The sequence below is a fragment of the Dermacentor silvarum genome, chromosome 8 (genome assembly GCF_013339745.2).
Source record: "Dermacentor silvarum isolate Dsil-2018 chromosome 8, BIME_Dsil_1.4, whole genome shotgun sequence".
In the NCBI taxonomy this organism is placed as follows: domain Eukaryota; kingdom Metazoa; phylum Arthropoda; class Arachnida; order Ixodida; family Ixodidae; genus Dermacentor; species Dermacentor silvarum.
Genome location: NC_051161.1, coordinates 98,415,229 through 98,431,279, shown reverse-complemented (window position 1 = coordinate 98,431,279; position 16,051 = coordinate 98,415,229). Strand labels below are relative to the sequence as shown.

At 46.5% G+C, this 16,051-nt stretch overlaps 1 protein-coding gene across 1 annotated transcript in view; it reads right to left on the bottom strand.

Moving 5' to 3' along the window:
- LOC119462309 (protein dissatisfaction) overlaps positions 1-15,838 on the bottom strand; it is a 43,221-nt gene extending 27,383 nt beyond the window's left edge. Inside the window, exons 1-3 of the mRNA XM_049673273.1 lie at positions 15,810-15,838; positions 10,502-10,587; positions 8,764-8,925 (exon numbers count right to left, since the gene is read on the bottom strand). Coding sequence (XP_049529230.1) covers positions 8,764-8,925; positions 10,502-10,587; positions 15,810-15,838 — 277 coding nt within the window. The remainder of the gene's footprint in view (positions 1-8,763; positions 8,926-10,501; positions 10,588-15,809) is intronic.
- Between the last annotated feature and the right edge of the window lie 213 nt (positions 15,839-16,051).

The following is a 16,051-nucleotide window of genomic DNA, read 5'->3' as shown; positions in this document are numbered from 1 at the left end:
CGGAGCCAGCTGTGGAAGAAGACGATGACGAAAGCGCGAACAGTGGCACGAGCGCGAGGGGCAGTATGGGAACGCTGGCATGATGAGTGGCATCGGAGCCAGCTGTGGAAGAAGACGATGACTAACGCGCGAGCAGTGGCACGAGCGCGAAGGGAAGTATGGAAACACTGGAATGATCAGCGACATCGGAGCCAGCTGTGGAAGGAGACGATGACTAACGCGCGAGCAGTGGCACGAGCGCGAAGGGCAGTATGGGAACACTGGCATGATGAGCGGCATCGGAGCCAGCTGCGGAAGAAGACGATGACGAAAGCGCGAACAGTGGCACGAGCGCGAGGGGCAGTATGGGAACTCTGGCATGATGAGCGGCATCGGAGCCAGCTGTGGAAGAAGACGATGACGAAAGCGCGAACAGTGGCACGAGCGCGAGGGGCAGTATGGGAACGCTGGCATGATGAGCGGCATCGGAGCCAGCTGTGGAAGAAGACGATGACGAAGGCGCGAGCAGTGGCACGAGCGCGAGGGGCAGTATGGGAACGCTGGCATGATGAGCGGCATCGGAGCCAGCTGTGGAAGAAGACGATGACGAAGGCGCGAGCAGTGGCACGAGCGCGAGGGGCAGTATGGGAACGCTGGCATGATGAGTGGCATCGGAGCCAGCTGTGGAAGAAGACGATGACGAAAGCGCGAACAGTGGCACGAGCGCGAGGGGCAGTATGGGAACGCTGGCATGATGAGTGGCATCGGAGCCAGCTGTGGAAGAAGACGATGACGAAAGCGCGAACAGTGGCACGAGCGCGAGGGGCAGTATGGGAACGCTGGCATGATGAGTGGCATCGGAGCCAGCTGTGGAAGAAGACGATGACGAAAGCGCGAACAGTGGCACGAGCGCGAGGGGCAGTATGGGAACGCTGGCATGATGAGTGGCATCGGAGCCAGCTGTGGAAGAAGACGATGACGAAAGCGCGAACAGTGGCACGAGCGCGAGGGGCAGTATGGGAACGCTGGCATGATGAGTGGCATCGGAGCCAGCTGTGGAAGAAGACGATGACGAAAGCGCGAACAGTGGCACGAGCGCGAGGGGCAGTATGGGAACGCTGGCATGATGAGTGGCATCGGAGCCAGCTGTGGAAGAAGACGATGACGAAAGCGCGAACATAGGCACGAGCGCGAGGGCAGTATATGAACGCTGGCATGATGAGTGGCATCGGAGCCAGCTGTGGAAGAAGACGATGACGAAAGCGCGAAACAGTGGCACGAGCGCGAGGGGCATTATGGAAACCTGGCATATGAGCGGCATTCGGAGCCAGCTGTGGAAGAGACGATGACGAAAGCGCGAACAGTGCACGAGCGCGAGGGGCAGTATGGGAACGCTGGCATGATGAGTGCATCGGAGCCAGCTGTCGGAAGAAGACGATGACAAAGCGCGAACAGTGGCACGAGCGCGAGGGGCAGTATGGGGAACGCTGCATGATGGTGGCACTCGAGCCAGCTGTGGAAGAAGACGAGGAACGCTGGCATGATCAGTGGCATCGGAGCCAGCTGTGGAAGAGACGATGACTGAAGCGCGAACAGTGGCACGAGCGCGAGGGGCAGTATGGGAACGCTGGCATGATGAGTGGCATCGGAGCCAGCTGTGGAAGACAACAAAGAACGCGCTAGTAGTGGCACGAGTGTGTTCTCGCGACACACGAGATTGCATTTTTTCGATGTCTGCTGTAGTTTCTTTATTGTACTTCATTGCCCTGTGGCAATGTACATTAAGAAGAATGGCAGATGCATCAATATACGATGAAGAAAACGTCTGCTGCCTGTTTAAAATATGTACTTCGGTCTAGCTGTATTCGCCGCTGTCAACAGTACCGGTCATGTAAAAGTGTAACGTGCTGTTTGGAATATAACAATGTTATCAAATGACTTCAAAGTTATGCAGGCTTTCCACTTTTACCAGTCAGGTCACTCATGTGTAAGTAATCCACCAATAGCGCCGACAGAAAACGCCGACAGAAAAAAAAATCCTTGCTCGGTTCCTAGCTCTGTGGTTATTCTGGTGTATTCCTATCACTTTACTATCTGTTGATGACCATGTGAGATATATGCACGTGCCCTTTGTATTTTTTGTACACGTGACCACATCAGTTCCTATTAAAACTCTGGGGCTTGCATCTAAATAAAGTTTATTGAATTTTGGGACCACTTCGGTCTTTTCGTTCCTTTGCTTCTATCTGTTATTTTACTCGTAGCTTATACTTAAGGACAACGTGACTGAGTACACCGTGTGTTACTAATGGCCGGAAAGGATATCGCTAAACCTCTCGTTAACAAGCTGGTGAACAAGCTGGAATGACGATAGTCAAACGAATATAGTGGCAACACGACGGCGATATATCTACGAATGCATGATGACAACGCGATGAAGACAATCTGAACGACGAAGGCGGTAAGACGACAGCAAAATAACGATGACGGCATGACAGAAGAATAACGACGGCGGAATGATGGCAATGACGTGGCAACGAAGGAACTATCACAATCGAAAGAAAGCGACGGAATGACAACGACGAAAAGACAACGACGGCATGACAACGAAGTCCTTCTGTTGGAGCTGACGTACGTGCTTACGTTTATCACTTGCCACTCTAAGTCGATCTGTATACTCTGGTAGGCTGCTTAAGAAACTGTAGGAAATCAAAGTCAAAGGCCATGTCGAGAATTTCAGACTCGAGGACTTGGGAGAATCGAGACGAGAATGAATCCAGTCAATGTTTAGCAGGTTAAAATCGCCAGCAAGAATTAGTCTGTCATCCGCTTTTATGTGACACTGCATATAAGCCTTAAGTTGTTCCAGGACACAGACAGAAGTGTTAGGAGGTCTATAAATAGCTCCGAGTACGTATCTTATGTTGTTAATGTAGAGGCTTTACAAAGTAAGGCTTCTGCATCCTGTGCATCTGACATTCTGGTTAGCTGAAGGGAAGTTTTAAGCCGCATCTCATCACCCCACCTTTGCTGTCACGATCCCTGCGGAATATATTGCAATTCTTCGGAAGAATTTCGCTGTCAGATATGTCGTCACTCAACCAAGTTTCTGTTAGTACGAATAGTTCTGGGTTCATGCAAGGTCAAGAGGGCTTCAAGCTGCAGTACTTTGTTAACAACGCTTCGGCAGTTAATATTTAGGACTGCTATATTTCCATTCGCAAGCTTTTGCCATTTAGCGTTTTTGGTGATTTTGTAGCGCTTGTCAGTGGCTTCATCCCAAGCAAACATCGATGCATCGATGCCATTTTCGTAGACTTTTCAAAGGCTTTCGACCATGATCCCCATAATCGACTAATGTTAAAAATGCATAATATGGGTCTCGACGAGAGAACGACTGCTTGGATCGAAAAATTTTTAAACAGTCGGTGTCAGTCAGTTAAACTTAAGGATTACATATCTAAACCGACACGAGTAACATCTGGGGTGCCGCAAGGGAGTTTGCTGGGTCCTCTTTTATTTTTAGTATTATAAGACCGAGACCGACCGAGCTGTCAAGCGCTTTTTATTCCAAAAAGCAAACGCCCCAGCTCATGCGCGAAGAAGTAGAAGAACAGGGAAGGTGATGATGGCTATGTACAAATGAAAAGGACGAAGTACGTTTATAGTGCTTACACTAACTTCCCCCCGTCATGGAAGCGGCCAGCCTGGCCGCAGATTACAGATTATCTAAAGGGGGAGTGAAGGGCTTCATCCGCGAGACGTGAACAATTTCGGCATTCCGGCGGCGCCGGTCAGTGACGGAGTGTACTGGGCGCACGAGATAGTTCACTGCAGATGTTTGCTGCACAACGGTGTATGGGCCAATATAGCGTTGAAGGAACTTCTCAAAGAGGCCTGGAGTTCGGGCTGGAGTCCAAAGCAGGACTTGGTCTCCAGGGTGAAAACGGAGGTCACGGCGTTTGTTGTCGCAGCGACGTTTGCGCTCAGCTTGGGTAGCGTCCGTGCTTTGCCGGGCGATTTGACGGCAATGTGCAACTCTGGCAGCAAAATCTTCTGGAAGGGACGCGGTAGGCGAAGAAGGTGCTAAAAAGAATTCTCTGTCAAATATGGTGGAAGGAGATCTTCCATATACAAGGAAGAAAGGGCTGTAACCGGTAGTCCGTTGAATAGCAGTATTATAGGCGAATGTCACAAAAGGAAGAATTTTATCCCAGTTAGTGTGGTCAGGCTGGATGTACATGGAAATCATGTCAGACAGCGTACGGTGGAAGCGCTCAGTGAGGCCATTGGTCTGCGGATGATAGGTAGAAGTAGATTTGTGCACGGTATCAGTGGCCCGAAGAACTTCCTCGAGAACTTGGGAAATAAACGCCTTGCCACGGTCACTCAGAAGAACGCGAGGAGCCCCGTGGCGCGAGACGATGGAGCGCAAGAAAAAGTCAGCAACCTCAGACGCGGTACCGGCTCGCAGAGGGGCAGTCTCGGCTTATCTGGTTAAATGGTCGACCGAAGTGACAATCCAACGGTGACCAGAGGGTGTCAAAGGCAAGGGACCATATAAATCAATGCCAACAAATTCAAAAGGTGCGTCCGGGCAAGGCAGAGGTTGTAGTAAACCGGCAGGAGGGGAAGTCGAGCGTTTTCGGGGCTGACATGACACACAGGAGGCAATATATTTGGCCACCGTTGTGGATAGGCCAGGCCAGAAGCAGCGGGTCTTGATGCGGTCGTAAGTCTTGTGGAAGCCTAAGTGGCGAGCCGATGCGTCGTCGTGAAGTGCCTCTAATACGCGCCGGCGAAGGCAGCGAGGTAGAACTGGGACCCACCGGTGACCTGTTGGGTGATAAACGTAGCGGTGTAGCACGCCACTTTGCTGGCGAAATTGTCGAAGTTGGCGTCGCAAGCGGCTGTTGGGTGGTTCGGCGAATCCACTAAGGCGATCCATGAGAGTTCGACAGTAGGAGTCGGCCCGCTGAAGCAAGACGAGATCAGAGCGTGATGAAAGCGTAGCTAGGTCCAGGGGCGTTATCGAGAGCTGGTGTGAGGCAGGCGTAGCATCGGAACGACGTGGTGGGGAAGGCGACGGCGCGTTACCGGGAGAGAGCGAGAGTGGGCAGCGAGACAATGCGTCTGCATCATGATGACTTTTTCCAGACTTGTACGTTATTGCAAAGTCATATTCCTGCAAGCGGAGTATCCAGCGTCCTAAGCGTCCTGACATGTTTTTCATTGATGACAGCCAACACAGAGCATGATGGTCGGTGACGATGGTGAAGTGGCGGCCGTAAAGGTATGGGCGAAATTTCTGAATCGACCAGACGATAGCCAGGCACTCTTGCTCTGTAATGGTCTAGTTCCGCTCAGCTGGAGAAAGTGTTCGGCTGGCATATGCGATGACTTGCTCTTTAGAGGATGCATTACGTTGCAGAAGTACTGCTCCAATACCTTGTGCGCTTGCGTCAGTAAGGAGTATGGTGGGGGCTCGATCATCGAAGTGGCGAAGCACTGGTCCGGAAGTAAGATGTTGCTTAAGAGCTTGAAAAGCTGATTCGCATTCGTTAGTCCATGTGAAAGAGGCACCGGTAACCAGTAGCTTGTGTAGAGGAGCTGCTATGGCAGCAAAGTTGCGTATAAATCGACGAAAATATGAAGCCAAGCCGAGGAAACTACGTAGATCTTTCTGCTGCTGGGGCCGAGGAAAGTGGAGAACAGCACTAATCTTTTCGGGGTCTGGCTGGATGCCATCTTTTGAGACGACGTGGCCCAATACTTTTATAGTCTTGCTTGCAAATTTGCATTTTTTTGTATTGATCTGGAGTCCAGCATTTGCAAGGCACTTGAGCACTTCGTCTAATCGATGAAGATGCTGGCTGAAGTTAGACGAAAAGATGAGAATATCGTCCAGATAACAGAGGCAGGTCTTCCATTTTAGTCCACGAAGTACGTTATCTATCATGCTCTCAAATGTGGCGGGAGCGTTACAAAGACCAAAAGGCATCACGTTAAATTCATAAAGTCCGTCTGGTGTAGCGAATGCGGTCTTTTCTTTGTCAGTCTCGTTCATCGGAATTTGCCAATAGCCTGATCGAAGATCAAGGCTGGAGAAATATTCTGCCCCTTGCAGTGTGTCCAAAGCGTCGTCGATTCGAGGTATTGGATATACGTCCTTGCGTGTGATCTTATTGAGCGCTTGATAGTCGACGCAAAAGCGAACGGAGCCATCCTTTTTCTTTACCAGAACCACGGGAGAAGCCCAGGAACTAGATGAAGGTCTAATTATCTTCCGCGCAAGCATGTCAGCAACCTGTTGTTCGATGACCCTCCGTTCGGACGGCGAGACACGATAGGGGCGTCGTCGTATGATAGCGGAACCATCGGTTTCGATGCGGTGTGAAGCCACAGAAGTTTGGCTCAACACAGGGGAACAGCTATCGAAACAGGCTTTGTGCTTCGCTAAGACCGCCAGTAAGGCTTCGGACTGCGCGGCGGTTAGGTCAGAACCAAGAACGGCTGGGGGAGGGAAGGAATCATCCAAACCTGGGTAGGTGCTGGCGATAAAGTGGCGACGTACCTCCACCACTTTATAAGACCGAGACCGACCGAGCTGTCAAGCGCTTTTTACTCCAAAAAGCAAACGCCCCAGCTCATGCGCGAAGAAGTAGAAGAACAGGGAAGGTGATGATGGCTATGTACAAATGAAAAGGACGAAGTACGTTAATAGTGCTTACAGTATACATTAATGACATAGCCTCTAACATAAGTTCGTCAATCCGTCTTTTCGCGGACGATTGTGTTATTTATAAGAAAATAACTTGCATGGACGACGTCGCAGAACTACAGTCTGATCTCTCAAGGTTAAAGGAATGGTGCAGTAATTAGCAAATGAAAATAATGTCGAAAAAAAACCAACACTTAAATTTACTAACATTTCTTCTGCATGTTTAAACTCTTATAAAGTAAATGAAACAGTAATTGAAAAAGTCACGTCATTTAAGTACCTGGGCATCATACTTACTTCCGATTTAAGCTGGGCTGCCCACATCGAGCATATTACCAATAAGGCTTTCAAGAAGCTCGGCCTACTTAAACGACGCTTGCATTTCGGTAATAAAGATACAAGACTGCACGCTTTCAAATCATTCATTCGGCCCTCTCTAGAATATGCTTCTGTCATAAGGCATCCTCACCTGACAGGTTTTACTAACATGCTCGAAATGGTATTACCCGCCGTGGTTGCTCAGTGGCTATGGTGTTGGGCTGCTGAGCACGAGGTCGCGGGATCGAATCCCGGCCACGGCGGCCGCATTTCGATGGGGGCGAAATGCGAAAACACCCGTGCACTTAGATTTAGGTGCACGTTAAAGAACCCCAGGTGGTCCAAATTTCCGGAGTCCCCCACTACGGCGTGCCTCATAATCAGAACTGGTGTTGGCACGTAAAACCCCATAATTTTTTTTTCGAAATGGTATTGAACAAAGCCACGCGGTTTGTCACGTCATCCTATTCACGTTTCATAAGCGTTTCATCACTAAAAGCAGAACTTAATCTAGATACGCTTCTCATGCACAGGCGACATGCTCGACTATCGTTTTTTTTAGTCACTTTACCACAGCAACACAACGTTCGCCCAATCTCACATTTTTCCAGGCCCTCATACTTCAACCCGTCTCGATCAAAGTATCACTCATTTTCGCCCGGACGAAGAAGTAGCAAAATTCGCATTTGGTATTGTGCATAAACGAATGGAACTCCCTGCCGTCCAACATCGCCGAGATATCAGATGCTTCAATGTGTCACTCAGCGCTGCTGGGCTATTTACAAAATGGAAAACATTCCTAACCTGTATCGGCCTGTCTTTGTTTCATATACGGTATTTGTACCCTGTATGTATGCAGTGTTCTTTCCAATGTAGTGATGATCAGTGGTTTAACGGCCATGTAACAAATCGCTCTGTACTCGTTATCAATGTATTTCGTAGATTATAATTTTTTGCTATGCTATTCTAGACACCTTGGTTCAAATTAACCTGCTGTTTCTTTTTCTTGTTTTGTTGTAAGTATTGTTGTCTTCTATTTATATGGTTTATACATTATATTTATGTACTCACCAGAAATCCCCCCCCCCCTATGTAATGCCCACTAGGGCCTTTAGGGTATTGAAATAAAGAAATAATTAAAAAGAAAACACTATGTCATCTATGACAGGGGTGTACCTCTGAGGCTGGCGTCTAAGCATACTGAGGTGGTATGAACTCGGGTATGTTCAGTGCATGCGAAATGGGACGTCATACCTTTCAATGTAAGGTCATTCCTATATAGCGCAAGCAGGAATGAGAACACAAACAGGCATAAACAGACAGACACGATATTTTGTGTGTACAGCGTCTACTTGTATACGTATTATTATTCTTTAGTGTGCCATACCAACATGTTCACATTGGAACTATTGTAGACTTTATATGTATCGCAGGCGGACGAAGCTCACAAAGTGACGAATATAGATATTTCAGAGTACTGGTTACATGCCATGCGTGCAGGATGTGTCGCATGAAGGTGTAACTATAGGCCTAAAGAACACCAGGAGTAATAGCCGTTGAGCGTCATCCGTAAGAATTGGTCTATAGAACAACACCGGAACAAAGAATCATTGAACTTAGTCTGATGAGCGCGTCGAAATATTGAATTATGCGTTCATGGCGCCTCAGAAACGTGCACACTGAAGGATTAGGAGTGAACTCCATGAGAGTCGTTGTCAAATGGCAGTGAGAGAGGAACTGCTCACCGTCCTTGTTCATGCTGGCCTCAAAGCACCGCCTTAGCCTGCAGGCCCGACACTGGTTCCGGTGGGTCTTGTCGATGGGGCACTTGCCCTTCAGCTCGCCCTGGGCCTTGCACGTGTACACCCGATTGCGGTGGATGCTGCGCTTGAAGAAGCCCGAGCAACCTGCGCAGAGACGGCTTTAATCATTTCCGTGATCGGCTACTTTGAATGCTAATGCACGAAAGAAAGGAAGCGAATGAAGGTCCGGGATGTCAAACAGACCCACGCCCTGCTTATTACCCAACACTGAAGGCAGATAAATCGGGGAGGCGTACGGCATAGGGAGGGTAAGCAGAACAGCTTAGGTTTCGTATATAGTCTACACGCAGCGCAAGAAAAAAAAAAGAAAAAAAAGAGAAAAATAATGGAACAGTTCAGAATATGTTCAACCGGCTTAGTGAATATACTGAGACCTTGAACACACCTTCGGCGTGCAGATGCAAAAAGTTGCTCACACACTAGAGCAGTTTTTAAAGTGCGCCAACCACTCGTATACACACTCGTATATATAGGGTGTTATTTTCTAGCTGCACCAAGTTTTCAAAAATTGCCTGTTGTAGATAGCACAATTCTAACACCTGAGCTAAATTACTAAATGAGGCGGCCATTACTTCTACCAGAAGTGAAAATGGTTATTAGAACATAATTATGAGCATTACCTTTTTAATTATTTATTTACGGTAATATCGTCGCTTTCTATTGTGGTGCAATATATGCGCTGTTTTCCGCCACCTATACGTTACGCGTCTTGAATCTGCGTACCCTCAATAAAGGCAGTTCCGCTTCTGTTATCGAGTCGGCTGGTCCCGTACACAACTCTCTCCAACAACAATGCAACAGCCAACCACTATTCGAGCTAATGTAAGACAATGCCTTTGTATATACTAGCCGACCTTCAGTATACTTACACATATGCATACGTGAACGCTGATACTGTTAAAGAAATAAACGCCCGATAACCACGGGAGTTTCCTCATCTTCTATTTTGTCTATATCACTCTAAGTACACAGCACAAGTCGGCGATGAGAGAAGTGCCATCCAATTGACGATGAAGCGCAGTGAACAACTGGCCAGTCGAGAGCCAACGCTTGCTTTGATTGAAACACTGAGTGATTTTAAGTGATTTTAAAATCCAAAGAAAATGTAGAGGTGACGGATCCAAGAATGGGCATAAAGGTAGGAGGGTGAGGTCGTTTCCCTGCTACTTGCTGTCGGGCACAGTATCGGCAATGACAAGTACAGATGTCGGACTGTGAAGCGGTGAACCGGACGGCGATGGTGCATATTTAGTGTGCTGCATGCTGCTCATCCAGCTACCGACACTCTCATGTTTCCCCATTTCGACACAACTGCTTTGGAATTACGATAAATATACCTCATTAGAATTACCATTGCGCCTTTGTAGATCCAGCTAATGATTTAATATTACTGCTTCAAAATGCATTTGTATAGGCTGAAGAGCTTGAGCTGAAAAGTATATTTTGTGTGACTATTTTCTCGCCCTTGAACACTCTGTTTTGCTCTACTGCATGCAGTGTCAGAATGATGTTGCTCTCTCGGTATTCAAGAATTGTTTTTTTTTTCTGAGTGTGTCCAAAGAAGCGCTATTTAAACACATTTGCCAAGCAAATGACACATCGAGCTCGCATGTGTGATGGTTGGATACATACAGAAGTCCGTATGTATAAAGTTGCTTACCGTCGCAGCTGTATATTCCGTAGTGTTTCCCTGAACTCCTGTCGCCGCAGACTCTACAAGGAATGTCCAGGAGGCGATCCCCTGTGGTGCAGGCGGCGGTAAGAGAAAGAAAACAGAATAGTCAATAATTGCGGAGAACTGCTATGGCGGTGTTGTGTTCTCCGCGAAGTATTTTTTCCAGCGTATCATCGTACTGCATCCCAAGGTTCCGGCAAAGTGTGCCTATAGATTGCATTGAACTTGTTATCGATTGTGCAGCATCTTGTTCGCGTTGATTTTTATTTAGGCTGTGCTTACTTGGACAGGACCCAAACTGTACGTCATTTTTAATTTATATGCTTTACAAACATACTTTATCGCTGTGCGAACTGTACACGTTTGCGGTGGATAAATTGGGTTGGTTTCGCCATTTTGTGAACTATGCGTGACGGCATCATGACATTTGTTTATATATTATTTTATTATTTTATTTAGTTATTTCCTTAGTTTGGTATTTATTCTAGTTAGCATAGCCTTGATACGTGTTGTACGGCTGTAGGACAGCAGTAGGCGACATCACCAATGATGTCAACCTCTCCTATACCAGGAGGAGGAGGAAGAGAAGGAAGAAAAGGCAGGTAGGTCAACCAGACGCACGTCCGGTTTGCTACCCCACACGGGAAAAGGGGTTTAAAGGGATGAAAAGAAGGAAAGGAGAGAGAGGGAAGTTTGGTTGCATGAATCATAGCAATGCCCGCGTCACTTTGTTAAAAGCCTACGGCGTGTGGGGCCATGGTCCAAGAATCTTTGTGTGTGAAAACGGTCTGCTGTATAATCGGTTTAATACGGTCCGAAGAACGCCGCGTTCGATGTCATATAGATTACAAAAACACAACACGGGCTCGATCGTCTCATCGAAGTTGCATGTATCACAGATCGGTGTGTCGGACATTCACCAGCGTTTCATTAAAGAGTACTAACTAGCTGACCCGATAATTATAAAACCATGTTATCAATCCATTAAAGAGCACTAACTTGCTGACCCGATAATTATAAAACCATGGTATCAATCCGTCACAAACATGCGGCTGCGGAGCCATTTTATGAATGTATTTTCTTCCTTTGCGCAGAAAAAACGATCACGTGACATAGGCAATACAGAGAAACATAAAATCATATAAACAGAGTAGGCACGACAAGACTATTTGTTTTGCCTTGGTGGTGTGAGACAGAAGGGGACTCGTGTATGACACCTGTTTCAACCTTGAAAAACAATGGTACTGTGGAGGCTACTGAGGAGACGAAAACATCGCGGCCACGGTTAGTTGGACCAGGCGTCGCCAGGGTGCCGATGGTACCGGGTAACGGCGGGTGGATGAGACCGCTAGGGGTGGTTGCGCTCTGCTTTATGAGCGGTGCTGTAGCGGATTGTGGTGCCACTACAGTACTGAGTAGACGTACATCAGCATCGTTTCTATAAAAGTTTGAATTTGGTATGCACATTTAACAAGAACACAAAACGGCCCCATGCGTGTACTACGTTGGCTAGAAATAAGGTACCGCGAATAAACGAAGCAAACTTTCGTGGTTCAATGACAAAGGCAAACGATGTATAGGGTGTTTTAACTGAAGAATCAATTCTTCACTGGAAAGTCTAAGTTTTATTTTGGCTTTCAGCGCATCTTTTATTGCTCCTTTTCTCTACACAAGTCACCATCCCCTGCTATCTCGATGCGCATACCTCGGTGGAACCACGGCAGCTATACATAAATATCGCAAGGTCATTTTAGCATCTCCCCCCCCCCCGCCTCTCCCCGATACCATGTGCGCCTAGAAGCTACCCGATTGGGTGCCATTTATTGCAAACCTGTTTAGAGCAGCGAGCAAGAGACACGCCCCCGTTGACTTCCCGCCCTCGCCCCCCGGAGTCTCGCCCCGCGGCGCAGGGCGGTGCGTCGGGAAGTCAGCAAGTGAGCGCCGGACACGGGAGACACACCCGTCAGTGAGGGCGGTCGACGTCGGCGTTCGCGGCCAACCCACCACCGCGCGCCTGCCCCCCTTTAGATGCCCTTCTGTGAGATCACGTGTCCCTTCCACTTTGGGGAATCGCCCAGCAGCCGGTCGCCGGCGGACATGAAATGCCCGCGTGCACCGGCTATGAAACGTGGGGCACTCGTGCGCAAATTTTGATACGTAGCTTGCTTTTTCGCGGCCAACTCTTTCGAGTGCACTTATTTCGAGAAAGAAACAAGCGTTAGCATGTAGCCGGGTATTACGACGCGACTGTTGCAATAGAAAACATGCTGAAATGTAACGATTCATTTCGTTCGTTTCTATTCCTTTCATAGTATATAGCAAGGGAACCAAGTATATTGTATGTAACCGGGATTTTTTTTTTTATAAATAAGAGCAGGTATGTCGTATATGTTGTAAACGACGGAGGGTATTCGGGCATGGCAGTAACGCTGTTCGGTATTTCAGCTTCCGCTTGCGGGTGAAATTGCCTGCAATCATAATATGCATAAGTTAGCCCCGAGTCAGCATTGTTTAAAATCAGCCTTTAAGTGGTTATAAACTCACACAACAATGTGATGTGCTTCGATACCGGGCTGCAGAGGGCGGCGCTGGCATTTGAGGCAGGACAAAGGACTTCAATTCACGCACTCGCAGAGATTGACCATATATATATATATATATATATATATATATATATATATATATATATATATATTGTAAGGAAGATGACGAACGTCGACGCAGCATCGGCAGCATCAAGGGCGCAGCAGAAGCTCGAGCGAGAGGACTGGGCTCGGTGCATCCTACGACCCGCTGTCGCTACGAACCCCAATAAATGCCCTTTATAATATATATATATATATATATATATATATATATATATACAGGGTGTTTCAGCGAACACTTTCAAAAATTCTTAAAGGTTGCCTGTTGCAGATAGCACAATTCTAGTTCATGAGCCGGTCTACTCGAAGAGGCGGACAATAATTGCACAAGAAATTGAAATGCATAATCGAATAATTAACATAAACTCACTAATTAAGTTTTCAACTAATTACCTGATGGCCCATATTGTAATTTACAAATTGTAGCCGTGGAGTACGCAAGATGGATCCACTTGGAACGAATTCTCGGGATGACACCAGTTTCGAGATATTAATTCTCGAACTTTGCGGAGAAATGCATTGACGTTCCAGTTAATCTTGAGCTTCAATGCATGAAGTGACGTTTTGTTAAGAACCTAACTGGAACGCCAATGCATTTCTCCGCAAAGTTCTGGAATTAATATCTCGAAACTGGTGTCATCCCGAGAATTCGTTCCAAGTGGGATCGCCTTGCGAACTCCACAATATAAACGGGAATTGTTGCCACCAAGTCTTTTTTTCTATTTTTATCTCTACTGCAGTTACGGTTTCCCTGATAGTGAATTGGTGGAAATAAAAAAGAACAGAAAAAAGTCAATAAGATGAGCTTACGCTTTTCCATTGTGGAGTCACATTTGGTCGGCAGGTGAGGGCCCAACCGAGCCCAGGGCCAGTGAACTCTCTGCACAAAAAGAGGAGATACATGCCGGATGTAATGAGGGGAGAACTTGGGGCAATTACCACCGTTTTGATGCCTTATAAAAGCAGACTGTTCTTATAGGCAATTGCATTCCTGCCATTCTCCTTCCGTTCGATAGTGCGTAAAAGTGGACCCAGATATCTGGTTTGTTTATGAGGCTGTGCGCTAAACAGCATGTTAACGCCAATACTCCACAAAATTTTTCAAAGATTAGACAGCTTGGTATATATATTCTTGGTACTTAGATGTTGTACCTACAACGCAGTCGTTAATCAATAAAGATGTTGTTCAGGGCTCTGCCTGCATGCTTTGCTGTGATACACTGTCATATATATAGCTGTTCCGTTTTTTATCCATGGAAATGTTAGTTGCAAAAGTTACACACAAAGCAGGAGGGGCTGTACAAAACAAGCAAAGCAGTGCCATATTGCAATGACACACGAAGGCTAAGAAGTAAAAGCGAAGACGCGGCAACGTGGTGGGCCAAAGAAAAATACATACTTTGACAAGTGCGACCTATTCGGTCGTAATTAGTACAAAAATGAAAGAAATGAAAGCGATTTGTCATTCCTAATCTCTAATGCCTGTTTGCCTATTTATGGTGTTCAACTTGACATCCCAAGAGAAAAAAACAAAAGGAAGAGCCGCCGACTGCACCCTGACTGCAACGACTGCTACATGTATATTTTACCAAGGGACGTGACCATGTAGGTAAGAAAGAGAAAGATTGGGTCAGAAACTCAGAAGCTGTCTGGTCCTTTTGTCAGAGGAAGCGTTGGTCCAGGACATCTTTATTCAAAGACATGTAAAACGCAGGAGTGCTCATATACTGAGCAATCGGTTAGGCTCAATCCCATAAAAATTTGCAGCATTCGAAAGGAATAGAAACATTACAGGGAGACGAGCTCACATTCTTTAGTTATTAATAACAGAGAAAACATTTTTTAAATGTGAGACTTCGAAAACTACAACAGCAAACGTAAAAATATATAATGCCACAGAAAACGTATTTGTTGTGGCGTTATACAGGGTGATCATATTTATGTTTTAGACATTTTTAAGAAAATTTCCTGTGACAGATAGCACAATTCTATTCTTTGACCTGGTCTACTCGAAGAGGCGGACATTACTCGCACGAGGAAGCGAAAGGCCTAATCAACTAATCACAAAAAACTAATTACGTTTTCAACTAATTGGATTATGGCACATATTGCAATTTACAAATTGTAGCGGGGGAGTGCGCAAGGCTAATCCACTTGGAATGAATTCTCAGAATGACACCAGTTTCAAGATATTCATTGCCAAAGTGTGCTACATTGGTGGCCCAGTTAGTTTCGTGCTTCAACTCATAGAAGAGCGTTTTGTTAGAACGGGCGCTTTGTACAGCAGGCGTTTTTTGAAACGTTCTGTAAAACTTAAAGGTTATAACTCTGTATATGTGCAGTGCTCCTGTAATGCTCGTAAAAAAAGTATCTGTCTTTATTTAAACTTCATCAGGGTAAAGAATAGAAGCTTCCGGATCATCACAAGTACGCGATGTATGGAAAACCATTTTGGTTATGATTGCCGCAGCAGAGGTAGTCACCTATAGGGATATAGTGAGAGAGCCTTACCGAGTAAAAGTTCAGGAATTGATCAATTCTAGTTTAGTTTAGTTGGCATATACACAACTTTCTTTAATTCTTGCATATAGCAAACATTTAGCGCTTCTTGAATACGCGCCCGATCCATTCCCACTCCGTTCCGGTATCTCGAACGCCTATTCCTTTCCCAATCCATCTGCCAGACTGGTACAATCATGCCATTCCCATTCCACTCCGGGTTTTTAAAAATCCGGAGTTCCCACTCCGCCACTCTGAAAAAAGGACGTTTTTTTTTAAAGCAGAAATATTGCAAACGTTATGCCAAGACGCCAGATGCCCTTGCATGTGTGTTTATTTCTATGTGTGAATAAACCTTCTCTTCGAGAATAAACTTAAAAACACCTTGCGA